Below are 15,458 nucleotides of genomic sequence, written 5' to 3'. Positions count from 1 at the left end.
TTCTAGCCTTGTTGTAAACTTATTTTTCAATGGTTTCTTGGTTTTTCTTTGTTTAAATGCAATGTCACAGCGTTGTGGCGATAGTTATCGATAGTTTTGGGCTTATTTCAAAGGGACATTGCAGCTATGTATATTCCTCTTTTAAGAACTACAGCTTCTTACAAATTTGCCAGTTATTTTCCCAAGCTGGTTATTTTTGTAGTTTACAAGCTGATGGTATTTTTATGGCAATCACGCAGGGTCATACTGGGAAAACAGTAACAAAAGGAGGATGATAATAGTCCGACTTTGCCACGCACACAAACTCACTGTTTGCATTCCAATAGCAAATAGTATTGGAAATAGACGACATTGTGCGTCCTCTACAGTGGGTAAATATATTGTACCGCGAGTGTTGGATATTAACAAAACAGCACTTTATTAGAGTTGTACACTTGTCATCGTACACATTTGTCGCGTTAAAAATACAGTGTTTGAGGGAACCTCACCCCCTTGCTTAGGCCTATGTTTAAGGTACCCGGGCACTTGCTTCCAATGCGGCCGACTAACTGGACTTAATCGTGGAATTGTAAGAACCGTAATATGTCTCTTTTAGCCCCCGCACTTCCAGCCAGTTAGCTGAATGGAAACCAGGTGCCGGTAGCACCCTAAGATAAAAATTTCATAATAGTAATTAATAAAAAAAAAAAAACACTCCGACTCCGGACTTTAAGCTAAACTATAGTCTACTGCTCTCGGCGCCGTTCTGTCGCGGCGGCGAAATCTGGGACTTGTCGTAGCCGTTGCTGGACATTTGCAGGTGCTGCGGCAGCTGGGCCGGACGTCCGTTGGAGGGCAGGGTCTCGTCCACGGAGAACACGGAGTTGTCGTGTCCGTGCATGTGGCGGGCATTGAGCACGGCATCCGGATGGCTCTTCGGCGACTCCGGCTCCTCGGCCTCATTCGACTTGCCTTCCAGCAGGAAGCAGGTGATGAAGAACAGGATGGAACCTGAAAGCGAATGGGATCATGAGCAACTATGATATGTAAATGCAACCAATCTCGACTTACTGATGCCGTAGAATCCAGCGTAGAAGATCATGATCGAACCGCGGTAGCCCATCACTTTGGCCACGGGATCCACCAGGATGGGCAGGTTGCCACCGATGTTGTTCATCACGAACAGGAAGACGCCAATAGTTGAGGAGCGGACGCGCAGCGGGACAATCTCCACCACAATGGCGAACACAATGCCGAACCACATCTCGGCGAAGAAGTAGCTCAGGCCCAGCGTGATCATGGCCCACAGCGGATCGAAGTAGACCGACCCGAAGGCCGGCAATGTGGCAATCAGCTGGCTGATGGCCAGCACAAAGGCGCGTGACCTAATGCCCATCTTGGCGACAATCTTGTCGGACACAATGCCGCCGACGACCACGCCCACGCTGCCAATGCCAATGGTGACGCCGAAGAGCCACCAACCCAAGTCCACGTCGGGGAAGTACGTGTTGTAGTAGAGATCGGCGTTGTAGGCGAAGGTCATGCCACCGCAATGGCGAATGGAGGCGGCTATCATCAGCATGATCATCGCGGGATTCTTGATCACCTGCCACAGGCTCACCGGTTTACCGCTGGACGTCTGCCGGTCACCCTCGCCGATGGACTTGCGTTCCGGCTCCCGGAGGGTGGTTCCCGTCAACGCAGCCATGATCACAGTCAGCACTCCGGCGCCCAGGTAACAGACGCGCCATCCCAGATTCCAGAAGTTTAGCTTGGTAATGTAGCGACCCACGGGGAAGGCTATGCCGTAGCCGCCGTAGATGCCCCAGTTGAAGATGGCCATGACCAGGGCTCGTTTGTCCTCCGGGAAGATGTCGGACATGATGCCCGTGGCCAGGGGATTGCAGCCTGACTCGCCAGCTGCCATCACCATGCGCAGCAGGACCAGCTGCCAGTACTCCTTGACGGTGCCCTGCAGGATCATGGCGATGCCAAAGATCACCGTGCACACGGTCAGCATCTTGACGCGATTGTACTTGTCGGCCGCGAAGCCCATGAAGACGCCCGCAATGGTGAAGATCAGGATGAAGGTGGGCCCGGCCAGGATCTGGTAGTCGATGCCCAGGCCATTGTAGTTCCACTCGCAGTAGCCGGTGCCATTGAAGTCGAGGGCATAGCAGCTGCTCTCATTGCCCACGGCCGAGCACTGGGTGGGCAGCTCGTGGCGATTGAACATGGAGGTGTTCTGCTGGCAGGCATGATCCCCATAGTCCAGTTCAATGGCCGTCTGCTTGGAGGTCACCCCGATCAGATAGTGGCCCAGCTCGCCGAGGATGTAGCCGATGGTGAGCACGGCCAGAACGTAGGAGTTGTAGAACCCGCTCATTTTCTCCAGAATCGGTATCATCTTGGGCCGTTGACTGCGTGAGAGATAAGAAGATGAATGATGATTAGTGTATGCTATAGAGGCAATTCAAACCGACAAGAAGGTACACAAGCCCAATTGGCTAGCCATCTACCGTCATTCCAATTGAGGACCTTCGCTATCGCATTTCTCATTTGTATCGAGTGAGGGGTATAGAAAAATGAAAGCACACACGAAAAGTTATAATCAAGTGGCTCGACATAATGACAAATAATATGCGGCAACTCAATTAATGAGTCTACCAGCCCACAGGTCAGCTGCATAATGCAATGTCGGCGTGGCACTTGACTGATCTGTCGTGACTGGAATTTCGAAAGGAACTTGGCACAATGTCCATAATTCTCCCTCGCAGCGTAACGAAAGTGAAGGCAATTGCGCGTACGTGATACGAGATACGAGAGGCGGTATCTATAGCTCTAACGAGCATTATCCGGATACCTTTCAGGCATAATGATCTCCAATCGGAGCAGTGCAGGTGGTGACAATTAGTTTAAGATCGAATACATTTAACTATAAAATGAATAAAGTACCTAATCGATGATAAATCAACTAATGGATTTGAATCATTGCTGAATGGTTATATCATGATTATTATGAAATATATTAAATATATCATTACGCGTACGTGAACCAGAGGCGGTATTTATAGCTTCAACGAGCATTATCCGGATTCTTTTCAGGCATAATGATCTTCAAGCGGTGCAATGCAGGTTGTGACAATTAAGCTAAGATCAAATACATTTAACAAAAAAAATGAATAAAGTACCTAATCGGTGATAAATCAGTTAATGGAGTGGAATTTTTGCTGGATGGGCTTCATAATTATTATGAAATATATAAAGTAGAGGAAGCAATTTGTGCCTTCTTTTCTATAGTTTCGACCTTAAATTCAATATTTCAAGCTTTTAAGTTCTCAAGGCAGTCGGAAACGGGAAAAGTGTTGAATTCTTGGATGTATATGGGATCGAGAACCCCTCTGTTGGTCTCTGATCCAAAATAGTTTACCTACTGTACCGAGCCAAGTGCCTAAATCAATTTGTATCTTTCGCTATTCCCCCATTCTCGCAGGCGGCAAATTAATTTTTGGCAAACCGCCATTAAGCAAGCTTCATAATAATCACTTTTTATGGCCGATCGCACATGGCTAAGCCGGGCATAAAAAACTTTTAACTCTTGACAGTCAAACACCCGCCCCGCCAACATGCGTACCGAAATTCCTTTAATCAATCAAGTTAATTTGCTTTTGCTGTTCTTTGTTTTTCTTTTCTATACTATTTTATTTTTGCTGTTTTTTACAATTGCTGTGCTGTCAAAAGCATCAAGGCCAGGCCCAAGAATCGCTGAGAACATGGGCCAGATACATTTGCTATCCGACGGATATGCGGTGGAACAAAAGGTCTCGAGAATGCGGATGCTCGGTGTATTGACCGATCGTCTATTGCAAAGTTGTTCTCTATTTGCCATTTAGACCATTTGGCTTCAGATCGGGCCAGTCTGGTATGGTATGCTCATTGTTTGGGTATCGATTCATGTTCGTAGATCAAACTCTAAACGCTTACAGATTTCCGTCTTCCATTCTGATCAGTGCCAAACTTTAGACCTGCTGGTTTCCACATTTTTGGCCTAATGTTCGCTGCAATTTCAATAATAATACCTATTATGAAACCTCTAACGGCTCGGCTCATTGTAAATTTACTAAACCTGATCGTTTCGTGATGCGCGTTGACATTTATTGAGCCATAAATATAAGCATCACCATTTTGGGTATACATATTAAAGCTGACACGTGAGTCTGGGTCTGGTCTAAAGTCTTATGCTGATTCGAAGTAGGAAGCGGTGTTTTAGCTGTGATTGTTGTCGGCTTAGCGAATAACCAAGGGGCAACCTTGGCATTGGACTATTGTGCGGACTGAGTGATGTGGATTCTTATGGAGATCCTGTTCGGAACTAGCTGTCCTAGGCCATCCATTACGTCCCACATCCGCCAGTGCGTGTCGTAAGTCTGTAGATCTTTGTAGATCTCGTTTTCTATTTCTAGTTCAATGCCAAGGCGCCAGGCGTAATAGACCAAAAACCGGACTCCCGACCGAACGTGACTGGCTAAATACCCAGCCCCCCTGGGGAAACTGCCTCTTTCGCTTTCTTTGGCAAGGCCATCGGATTTGCAGTTCGTGCACTAACTATCGAATGTGGCCCACACCTACATATATGATGGATGGGTGTAGGTGCATGTATTCAAGCTCATTGAAGCGTTAAAGTTTAGAACCTACTTGTCGGAAAAATGTATGTCTTTCGAACAATAAAATTAGTCAAAAATGGAATTGTTCAAAGCATAGAACTGCTAATTTGCATTTAATTATTGTGCAGGGCAATTAATATTGCATTTTTGAGTTAAGACAACGTGTTCAGTGCTCCGCTTTTGGGACCTTTTTAACTATAGAAACCCCCCCCCATGAGGTTATATCTATAGAGGTAAGCAAACACACCTCCACTTTGACCTCCCACCTCTCCATGTCACGCAACGCGAAATTACAGGCGTTGTGGGAATGTCAGAGACCCGATATAACGATATTACAGCATCGAGGGGCTAATGTTCGTGACAAGACTGGACCAAGAACGGTCAGGCTTGACTGCCTCGGATCTGGACATGTGCATGACTAGGTAATGTGCGAATATCCGATTTCGATTTTCATTTCGATGTGTGGGCGCACCACGATCGCCAACTTCGGCTTAAGGTGGTAATTCCTCAGAAAGCCGCCTTAAAGCGTCATTAAAATCTCGTTTAATTTGAATGGGCTTTGGCAATTAAAGCCAAGTACTTCTGGGAACTTTCTAGCTGCGGTCGGGGCATAGATATAGATAAATACGAGTCATGTTTAACCCCGATTCGATTAGCTAATAGACTAATAAGCCTCTTAAGTCGTCTATGCAAAGCACTTTGCACATCTGACAGACAGAAAAACAGACAGACAGTCAGACAAATGGCCGGCACTCAAGCATGCCCATTACACATTATGCACATTATACAATTGTATTAAGTTGGCTTAAAATGCGGTTTATCAGCCCGACTTGCAACCGCAGTCAAGGTTAACCTGGCCAACAATTATGAATGGGGGGTATGGTATGCACAAGTACGGGTGATATATCCAAAGCCGAACGCGCAGCCAGATGCTGATTTTCATAATAAATTGCGAATAAATATTCTTAATTTATTGGCTAGCCAGGTGTCTCTTGATTTTTCGCCCACAATTAGCAGCCACTTAGTGGGATTGAATGGATTGAATGGTCTGTGGGTTTCTGGGGAGATCTCTAGGGCCACTTAAGATTGCGTGACGTAGCCAGCGTTTCGACCTTGACACCTGTACGTGTGAACATTGTAATTGGTTAGGTCATTACCAGGTAACGCCCCTTTGGCTTCTGGTTCTGATTTAGATTCTGATTCTGTCTGGCTTGGTATCTGAGTTTTGATTTATGCATGGCACTCGCCACACTCGTCGAAATGAAGCCATCAGCCGCTGAATTGCCATTTTGCCATTGAGTGTGGTCAGTTAGCAACCGCTAAGTGTCAGGCGAATCACATGGTTTGCATTGCCATTATAAGCCAGGTGTTAAGTGCTGCCGACGCCACCTGAAGAAATGCCGGATGTCTGTGGACCAGGCTTGCATAAGAGTGGGGGATCTATCAACAGAAGTCGGGGTAAACAAAGTAATTGATCAGATTAGAGTGAAAGTGAAGAAGGCAAACCCAGAAATAGTTAGGATTGGCAAGTACCCTATATAAGAAGTGTAGAGCTCACTTCCCCAAATGATGCCCGAGGGAATGACAGGTCTAAGATTAAGTACCCATGAATCAGCTTCGATTCCTCTGGACCAGGTGTTCGGAACCCGAACCCAATGAATTACAGACTGTCAAGACGATCGCACCTGGCAACTCTCATATCGATCGTACTCCCCATTCCAGATGCTAAATGCTAAATGCAAATGCCATTTTATTTACGATCGAATCCGCAAATCGTGCCCACGAGAACCGATCCAAAGGGAACCTGGGCCTTCAGTTAAGGGCCCAATATGAAATCGTTCCGCTATTAGCATTAATTAATACGGGTATCGACCGGCTGGTCAAACCAGTGACCAAACCATAGCAACAAAAGCGTATCCGAGTGCAACAGAATCAAACCCGCTAATCATCATCATCTTCGTATCTGGGCAAAATGTATCTCGTCTCGGACTTTCTGTTTGCTCAATCTCAAAGGGGGTTCTAAAACAAATGACTGCCTGCCGGACTGTATAACCCGAATTACGGGTAATTACCTCGTCTCCGCTTGTTCGACAAATGCAAATCAAGCGGACGGCGATTAAATGGAGATACCAGTCATCCTGATTCGACTACTGAGATACCCATCAAGCGGATTGATCTACTTCCTTCGGGGTGTAGTTCATAAGTAGTTGGATTAGTCAAACCATTCGCTGGTGAGTGGACTGCCCATTATACTTAATTACACCGGCCCTAGTCATAGATTGGGCAATAAATTACTCATTAATATGGCACTAGTGCCAGATGGCCGGACTGTCTTGAGGCATAATTAGAGTGGTCCAGCAATTAAGTGATTCTCGACTGGATGCCAACGAGAATTATCAATTAAAATTAATTGTCTGCGACACCTGAGCAACCTTTCTAATTGTTCCACTAAAGATTCTGACATTCTGCCATCATATCTGGATTGAACTATTATAAGAATGTGATGATAGATATTACGTGGTCCTATAGGGGTGGGGGGGGGTTGTTCTAAAACGTTGTCAACTTGTTCGGGCCATTTGATTTCCAATAAGGGAGATCGGAAGATCGGGGGATCGGGAGATCGCAACTTGGCCTTCTAAGTGCATTATTAAAATGGGAAAAGCTCATATAAATTATAGAAAAGGGAATGTTAATCAAAATCAGACACACTTATGCAATTGCCAGTGTTCATTAGCAATTTTAACTTTTCCATAATATATTTACAGATTTTAGCATTCCGTTCGGATCTCGGATCTTCGTGACTGCCCACAACAATATGACCTCTCACTCGACGGAGGGGGGCGGAGGTGAAAATCAGGGTGCCAGGGGGCCAGGGGCTTTTCGAAAGACGCCCACCAGAAAATCTGTTTGCAATGTGGGAACAAATACGAGTCGTGTCGAATTCGAAATTAAATGATTGCCAGAATTTGTTTAATAAATTCCTATTTAAGTCGAGCTTTCAATTTTTTGCGATAATGTCAAATTTATACAACACGTTTGAACAAATTGCCCGCTTGCTACCGCATTCTCTCGATCGATCGATCGATTTTTTAGACTGTCTCGTCTGGGAGTCTGTACAAACCACATTTCGTTTCATTTCGGGGGGTTTTCCTTCCTGTTCTTTGCCGATAAGATAGTCAAACTTCGGGCTTCATTAGCTCTCGGTTGTGGGAGTGCCTTTTTTTTTGCTATTTGTTGACAGCCACTGGGGTTGCGTCAATATTATGTGGCTCAAACACACAATTTTAATGGTTTGCGTTGTATTCTCCTCACCCAATCTCCCCGTTTCCCCCGAATATCTTTACAGGCGAATATGGAAGCTTATTAATGACAAGCAAATCTTATTTTTTTGTTTTTTTTGCATATAAGCCTAATCACGATTGTTTACTTTTGGCACTTGGCTTTCACTACAGATCGTTGGTTCGTTTTATAGGTATATTCGGAATATTTGGCAGATCATCAATTTGAATGCAAATTCAATGGGACTAGTTTCTATTAGGTCTTAACGATTCGTTCTGATGGTTTTTGAGCTTAATACAGCTAGTTAGGCAATGATCGTTAGCATTTCGAAGATTCTTCTTCGAGAGATCTCATTTGTTCTCACAACTGTATCCTGTATTCCAACTTCCTCAGTTGTCGTATTCCTTAGGATGGCATTTTCCAACGTTCTTTCCTTGGCTGTATTTATTTTTTTACTGATCATTTTGTTGGGAATTCTCGTTGTCACACCTTTTGATTAATAAGTCTGCGGTTTTTTGGTCTTTCCCCCAGGAGAAACCCACTCTTTCTGATTCATCCCCCGGCCGACTTACGCTTTTCCCACTCCGTCGAGATCTGATGGTTGGCTCTGTTGTTCTGGGCCGACGATCGATCGATCGATCGATTGCTTTGGCACTGACACAGAAAAACTCTCGAGAATTATGGTACCCCTCGATGGATTCAAATTAATTGCACACAAGCACGCGTCGGCGGGCAATTGAGTACTACTACAACTGTCAAGGCGTTTAATATTTATTCCAATATCTTTGTGTATCCGAGTTTTTAATTTTCAATCAGCATCAGCGGAGCAGATAACGCGACACGACATTCGAAAGACGAAAAACGAAAGACGGCACTTACACAGAACAAACAGTTCGATGGCAGAGTGGGGGAAAAAAATATGGTACACTGGACTCGGGGCTCGCTGTTTATTTTGGGGCACGTCCAAGTGACTGCGTTTTACAAACAGAACTAAAACACGGCTCAGTCCATCGTCGTTTTTAAAAAGGAAAACCGCCCAAACGGCGACGTCGACGGCGCTGCCTTCGCCGGCTAAACAATGCAAAGTCTCAGCTCGCGAGAAGTCCAAAAGCAAAGCAGCCAGGCAGCAAAGCAGCAAGGCAGCACAGCAAAAGCAGTCGAGCAGGCCGAGAGCAAAAGCAGCAGAGCGAGCGCTCTTTGTTGGCGAGTGCTTAGTCAAGAACCGCAGAACATGACCCTTTCATCCCGAACCCAATCCCAATCCCAATCCCAATCCCAGTCCCCATCCCAAAAATAGTATCTGTATATGCTGTTCGAACAAAGAACTGATTAATCGGAATCCCCGATTTTCATCGGCCGTGCCTCCTTTTCTCCATTGGCGGTGCATCAGAACTGACCGCAGGTGTTCTCCAGTTCTTTACTCATCCAATGGGGCTCAGGAGGTATCACAATTTGACTTGGTGATAAGAGATGAAAGGGATTATTAAAAACTAACTTATTTCCAACACCCCTATATCATAGAACCAGTACTAATATATCTTTCCATTGTGGTTACACTTTCGACACTTATCATCGTTATTAGTTGAAACTGCATAATATTTCACCCACAAATGATAGAATAAACAAAAGTTCACTTTGGCAATAGATTCTGACACCAGCCAGGGCCATTTGGCCGATCATCTTGGGCTGCATGCTCGGTGATCATGATCATCAGGCTGCCCTTGATCCCGCCTCGGAGATTTGTGTACGCTGTTCTCTCGAAAGGCGAAAACAAACGAATCACCATCACTGCAGAGAAAACCAGTTAGCGGCGATGGAAAATCCACGCATAATCGAGACTGCCGTGGATTCCCCGTTCTGCCCGTTCCGCAGATCTCTGACGTCCACCTCTCGGCTTGTTTCTTTTCTCCGGAGAGATCCGAGCATGCCGATGATGAGTGGTGCTTGTCTGTGCCATGTTATGTTATGTTATGCGGACTGACCCCTGATCCCTGAGTAAGTCATAGTTAACCCACATCCTTCACATCACTTCTTACATATTCCATACATGTTCCTAAACCAGCTTATTGGTCTATATTTTCTGGTAAACAAAGTATTATTCCAATTTCTTAATTATGATATTTCCTTGCCTAAGTATATTTTAATATTTATAATTTGAATTAGATCTATATTTATAAACAAAGTCCTATTCCAATTTCTCTATATAACAAGCCTAATAATGATATTTCCTTGCACAAATTATATTTGAATTTTTAACGACAGAATAAAATGTATATTTACAGCACTTTAAAAAGAACAATGATTCCTGACCAAAACTTAAGATATTTTTTCCCAGTGGCATAAGTTCTGAGATGGATTCTTGGGTTCGGGGAATACATTAAAATTCGCTGCAAAATCCAGTTGCCAGCGAAGCCTGACGTCCGAGACTGCAATTTGGGGGGATTTTTTGCCGGCACTCGCATACGACGTCCCTCATCCTATCATTACCAAGGAAACACTCATGTGCGTGCCGTAAATCGGTGCATATGATAGGCGGCTGCTGACTCACGGATCTCCGGTCTCCAAGCCCCCTTTGGCCCCCTTTTGGCTCCATACCACAGATCTCAATCTCCATCTCAGCTCCCCCTCGGAACCAGTTTCCATGGTGGTTTTTGTATGCCTCTTGGGAGTTGTTTGTGCTTTTTGGCTTGCAGGTGTTTGGTTTGGTCTTTCGGGTAATTTTTTCGATGCTAATTTCGCGCGGTCTTGGTCAACGGAACACTACGCTGTGACGTCAAGTGGTGGAGTGGGTGGGAGTGTCAAGTTCTAGTAAACAAAAAAAGAAAAAATTAACTCTTCGTAGATATAATAGACCCAGGTAAAATAGATGTCTTAATAAATCTTTGTATGGATATTATAGATTATATAGTATAGTAAAGATATCATAGATTTCATTCGGTGTGTCAAGCTGCAGTAAACAAAGAGAGAAGAAAATAACTCTTCGTAGATATCATAGACCCAGGTAAAATATACGTCTTAATAAATCTTTGTATAGATATTATATATAATATAATATAATATAATATAATATAATATATAATAGTAGTAAAGATATTGTATATTATAGATCATAGATATAATAAGCAGCTCTAGGTAGATATTATAGTCCCAGGCAAAACAGATGTCTTCGTAGTTTAGTATACCCTCCCATTATTTTAAAACATACCATCAAAAATGGATTTCTCTCGGTGTAGTTGAGTTGTGGGTGGTTGGGTGGTTGGGCGTCGATCGCTTCGGTTTCAGTCCGATTTGGCTTGGTTCGTTTACATTCTGTTCTGGGAGTGCTGGTCTTTTTTCGCTTTTGGTCCCGCTTGAACGCCCACGAACCACGATTCTCAAGGCAGCCCTCGGTTGGCAGCTCCAGTTAAGTGCCACCGTATGTGGAACCGGATCCTTGGGGGAAGGGAGCAATGTGGATGTGGACGTGCGATGTGGACTACGGCACGTGCAACGCGACATTTCAGTTCCCCGACACTTGACCTCAAGAGATCTGAAAATGCAAACGATCGAGACACCTGCAATTAGGCGTGAATCATGAATAAATTGAATGGGGGTACACGTACCCTAAAAATACTCCAGTAGTAAGTTCGCACAAATTACAAAACAATAAAGGTTTTTTGTGTGTTTGTCAAGCTGCGCAGAACTCAGATTTGCCGCAGGATTTGGAGAGTGGTGAGTGGTGAGTGTTGAGTGGTATTGGAGTACCTCCTCCTCGACCGGTTTGATCCGCAGTCTTTTTTGTGATCTCTGGCCGATTAGCAACAGGCACTTTTACGGTCGTGTCCAGAACGAAAGCGCTAATAAATGACTAACAGAAAAGGGACAATGCGTCCAAAATCCAGTCAAGTCCGGCTAATTTTATGGCCTCCACTTCCACCTGGATCGACTTTATCGGGTCGCTTAATTAAAATGCATTGCCCCCCGGGCGCTAGTTATTTTCCATATAGCCCAAAACCACAAAACACTGGAAGTTTCCCAGGCTTAAATGACGCGGATCCATTTTTTTACTTAAGCAATTTAACCAATTACTGCTAACCACAAATTTGGCTCAACTTTGTAAAGCCTACCAATGAGCTCTTCTTAATAAACGGAACTGTTTCCCACTATTTAATTTGGACCAATAATATGTACGAATATTTATGATTTAACTAAATTTATTTGATTTTAAATCGATGAGAATTGGTGAACCAGGTGAACGGCGGCACCATTGTTTATAAATAAGTTGTATAATATATGCACGACGGCTCTGGGAAGATTCCATTTATTAAAAAGCCAATATAACTAAAATAAACTCTAGGGTTCAGACTAAGTTTATCTGAGTTTTTTTAAATCAGGATTAGTAATCCCAATTGCCTTTCTTATCACTCGACAGTCGTTAAGATAGAGGATTATCAAGTGCCGAAATAGCTCAGTTGGGAGAGCGTTAGACTGAAGATCTAAAGGTCCCCGGTTCAATCCCGGGTTTCGGCATTAAGCAATATTTTTTTCTTCTTCTTTTTCCCTATTTTATTAAGATTTACCATCATCATCTACTGTCTATTTTGTTCTTGTATTAAGATTATTTTTTAATTTTTATTTATTAACCGTCAGCTGGCCGTATTGCCGTATCATTAAAAATATTAGTTTAGTGGCAACGCTAGCGGTGGTGGGTGCAGTCGCTTAATGAACAGTGCTGCAAAGCACTTGCGCGCCAGTCGGGTCACACCAATGGGATTTTGGTATTTTTTAGTCTTTTTTCCCAATCATCAGCCAATTCGATTCGATTTCCAACACTAAAAGTGCCATTTCCTTTCTTTTTCGTTCCACGTTTCCGGTGAGTGCATGTGCCTTGCGAGTTATTTACTGGAAATTGCCACTTAAATTGTTTTTAAACTCATTTATTTGTAGCCAGGGCACTCCGGTACGTTTGCGGTCGTGTACATTGTGTTTGCAGCGAAATTCTGTGTGGTAAATCCACTCTGCCAATTGGCCGGCCAGAAAATGCGGTTCAAACCTATTTTTTTCTTACATATTTTTTTACTGTGGGCCTGCGGGCCAAAAATCCAAGTTACCAACTTACAACATGTAAACAAAATACATGAAATGGATCATAATCAAATGTGTCTCAGCGACACAATTATTTTTTTCTGTGAAATATAGTGGAAAATGTGGCAGAAATGCGTGTGTTGTCATTGTTCACCCTGCGTGTGTGTGTGTGTGTGTGGATAAGGCAAAAGTGTTGCCCAAATCTCAGCAATTTGTTCAATTTAAGTGTTTCCATTGAAAACTGGACAGATTGATCAAGTTTTTAGACTATTTTAATTCAAAAGTCGCCCGGAATTGTTGTTGTTTACAGGAGCGCTCACAAGCACACACACACACACACTCGCAGGCAGCCGCTTAGGTTTTTTTTCTCGCTCATTTTGCACGTGTTTTGACTTTCCGCCTTCTCGGCGGCGTTATTATCTGAAAGTAGGCCTTATATGGGTTATTTTCTTAAAAGATTACCACACGACCGCAGCGTAAATAGGTGGCCCTCTACAATTTACCAAAAAGCCGGGCCAGGGGCCTGAAAATCAGGGATAATCTTGTTTCTCTGCCTTATATGTACTATGGCGGTCAAAACAATAGTTTCAAAAATTCAAAATTCAAAAAAATATACATTCAGCTTTGAGATCAACTTATAATGTTCAAAAATAAGTACTTTGAAATTAAGATTTTTCTCAAGAGTCTCAAAGCTGAATCGATTCTTAAATTTATATTTCCTATTTAAATAAAGTAGTAAATCAGCATGTAGTATTGCTCAAAAGAAAATATTAAATACTATTATCTTGACCGGATATAGCACTTATTTTTGTTTCTAAATATCTGCAGATTTAACTAATTGCTTGTGTTTCTTGCAGATACTGAAAAATGGGCCGTTACTCACGCGAGTCAGACAACGTGGCCAAGTCGTGCAAGGCGCGCGGGCCCAATCTACGTGTGCACTTCAAGGTGAGGAGTCCCCAAAAACCCAAGAAAAAAAGGATTTAGACATATATAGAGAGCGAGAGCCTCTGCAGCTTAAATCAGTGAATGCCCGCCTATTGTGCAGCATATCGCTTTTGCATTGCTGCTAGACGAATCCCCCAAGAGGGCGAGTTCATCAGCTGAGTGCAGTCCCAAGATCTCTGGACGCCCTCTTCTAAAATCTCGACCACAACCCAGAAACCTATTGAATAATCATTGTTCCGGCATGCCTATTTAAAAGGTGCTTGCTCCATCCTGGACAACCACTGACCAACTGTGTGCCCAAAGCGAAGCCACAGCCTTGCTAAAACAGCGGCCTGCTGCTTTCCATGAGCGAGTCTCTACCTGTAGCCTGGCACAGATCTTAGAAATCTCAAAGAAACCTATCCAGGAATCTATAAAATCAAATTCATATCACTAGTTAGTCATTCAAGTAGTGTAAATCTATCAGCTACTGTTCATGGTGATATTATTTCATGTCGTTTCTTTGGTTTAATCAGGGCTCTTGCTATGGATATCTTAAAAATTATATTTGATTATGATTTAATCATTTAGAGATGTGTTTTGATAGTAGGAATGAAAAGTTGATTAGTAAATGCCCATTTTAGGTTGATTACAAGTTAATTCTGAATATCTACCATTGCAATTTTTAAGGAATTTGACATTTTTAGTTTCTTAAATATCATATTTTGTAGTGAAATAGTCTACTGATGTCTTACAACATGATATGAATTGAGTTTGAATTCCTTCCTCTATGGGCACAGTTTTAAATTAGGTGGTTTTTCTCCATGGAAGATCACTGATCGAAAGCTGTGCCCAAAGCAAACTCCAGTCATTGTAAAACAGCGGCGTGTTGGCCCTCAATGCTCGCGTCTCTACCTGAACTTTGGCACAGAATAAAGCTTTTCTCCCCCTGTGACTTGATCACCAAACCATTGTTATGCATCACAAACTAATGAAAGTCTTTCCCTTTTCCAGAACACACATGAGACCGCCCAGGCCATCAAGCGCATGCCCCTGCGCCGTGCCCAGCGCTACCTGAAGGCCGTCATCGACCAGAAGGAGTGCGTGCCCTTCCGTCGCTTCAACGGCGGAGTCGGTCGTTGTGCCCAGGCCAAGCAGTGGAAGACCACGCAGGGTCGCTGGCCCAAGAAGTCCGCCGAGTTCCTGCTGCAGCTCCTCCGCAACGCCGAGGCCAACGCTGACTGCAAGGGTCTGGATGCCGACCGCCTGGTCGTCCACCACATCCAGGTGAACCGCGCCCAGTGCCTGCGTCGCCGCACGTACCGTGCCCATGGTCGCATCAACCCCTACATGTCGTCGCCGTGCCACGTCGAGGTGATCCTCACCGAGAAGGAGGAGGTCGTCTCCAAGGCCACCGACGATGAGCCCACCAAGAAGAAGCTCTCCAAGAAGAAGCTGCAGCGCCAGAAGGAGAAGATGTTGCGTTCTGAATAAAATGTGTTCTGGGCCAGCCGCCCAAGCCGGTGACAACTACTGAAGCTCCAT

At 44.0% G+C, this 15,458-nt stretch overlaps 2 protein-coding genes and 1 non-coding gene across 4 annotated transcripts; 2 read left to right on the top strand and 1 right to left on the bottom strand.

The window, feature by feature from the left end:
• Positions 1–394: 394 nt before the first annotated feature.
• Positions 395–8,940, bottom strand: LOC119558027 (putative metabolite transport protein HI_1104). 2 transcript variants are annotated; one of them, XM_037871158.1, is made up of 3 exons: positions 8,802–8,940; positions 1,051–2,399; positions 395–990 (listed from the first exon to the last, which is right to left on the bottom strand). In XM_037871158.1, the coding sequence occupies exons 2-3, from the start codon at positions 2,384–2,386 to the stop codon at positions 719–721; spliced, it is 1,608 nt and encodes a 535-aa protein (XP_037727086.1). In that variant the 5' UTR covers positions 2,387–2,399; positions 8,802–8,940; the 3' UTR covers positions 395–718. The 2 variants fall into 2 exon arrangements, with proteins under 2 accessions (XP_037727086.1, XP_037727085.1); XM_037871157.1 differs by having other exon boundaries at positions 8,495–8,913.
• Positions 8,941–12,358: 3,418 nt separating this feature from the next.
• Trnaf-gaa lies at positions 12,359–12,431 on the top strand. Its single transcript has one exon. It is a non-coding gene; the product is annotated as a tRNA-Phe (tRNA).
• A 1,406-nt stretch (positions 12,432–13,837) lies between these two features.
• On the top strand, positions 13,838–15,451 carry LOC119558092 (60S ribosomal protein L17). Its single transcript, XM_037871303.1, has 2 exons — positions 13,838–13,934; positions 14,928–15,451. Exons 1-2 carry the CDS (start codon positions 13,854–13,856, stop codon positions 15,405–15,407), a joined length of 561 nt encoding a protein of 186 aa, XP_037727231.1. The 5' UTR covers positions 13,838–13,853; the 3' UTR covers positions 15,408–15,451.
• Positions 15,452–15,458: the final 7 nt, after the last annotated feature.

This window comes from Drosophila subpulchrella, chromosome X (assembly GCF_014743375.2).
Source record: "Drosophila subpulchrella strain 33 F10 #4 breed RU33 chromosome X, RU_Dsub_v1.1 Primary Assembly, whole genome shotgun sequence".
NCBI lineage: Eukaryota > Metazoa > Arthropoda > Insecta > Diptera > Drosophilidae > Drosophila > Drosophila subpulchrella.
This window is presented reverse-complemented; position numbering and strand designations above follow the sequence as displayed.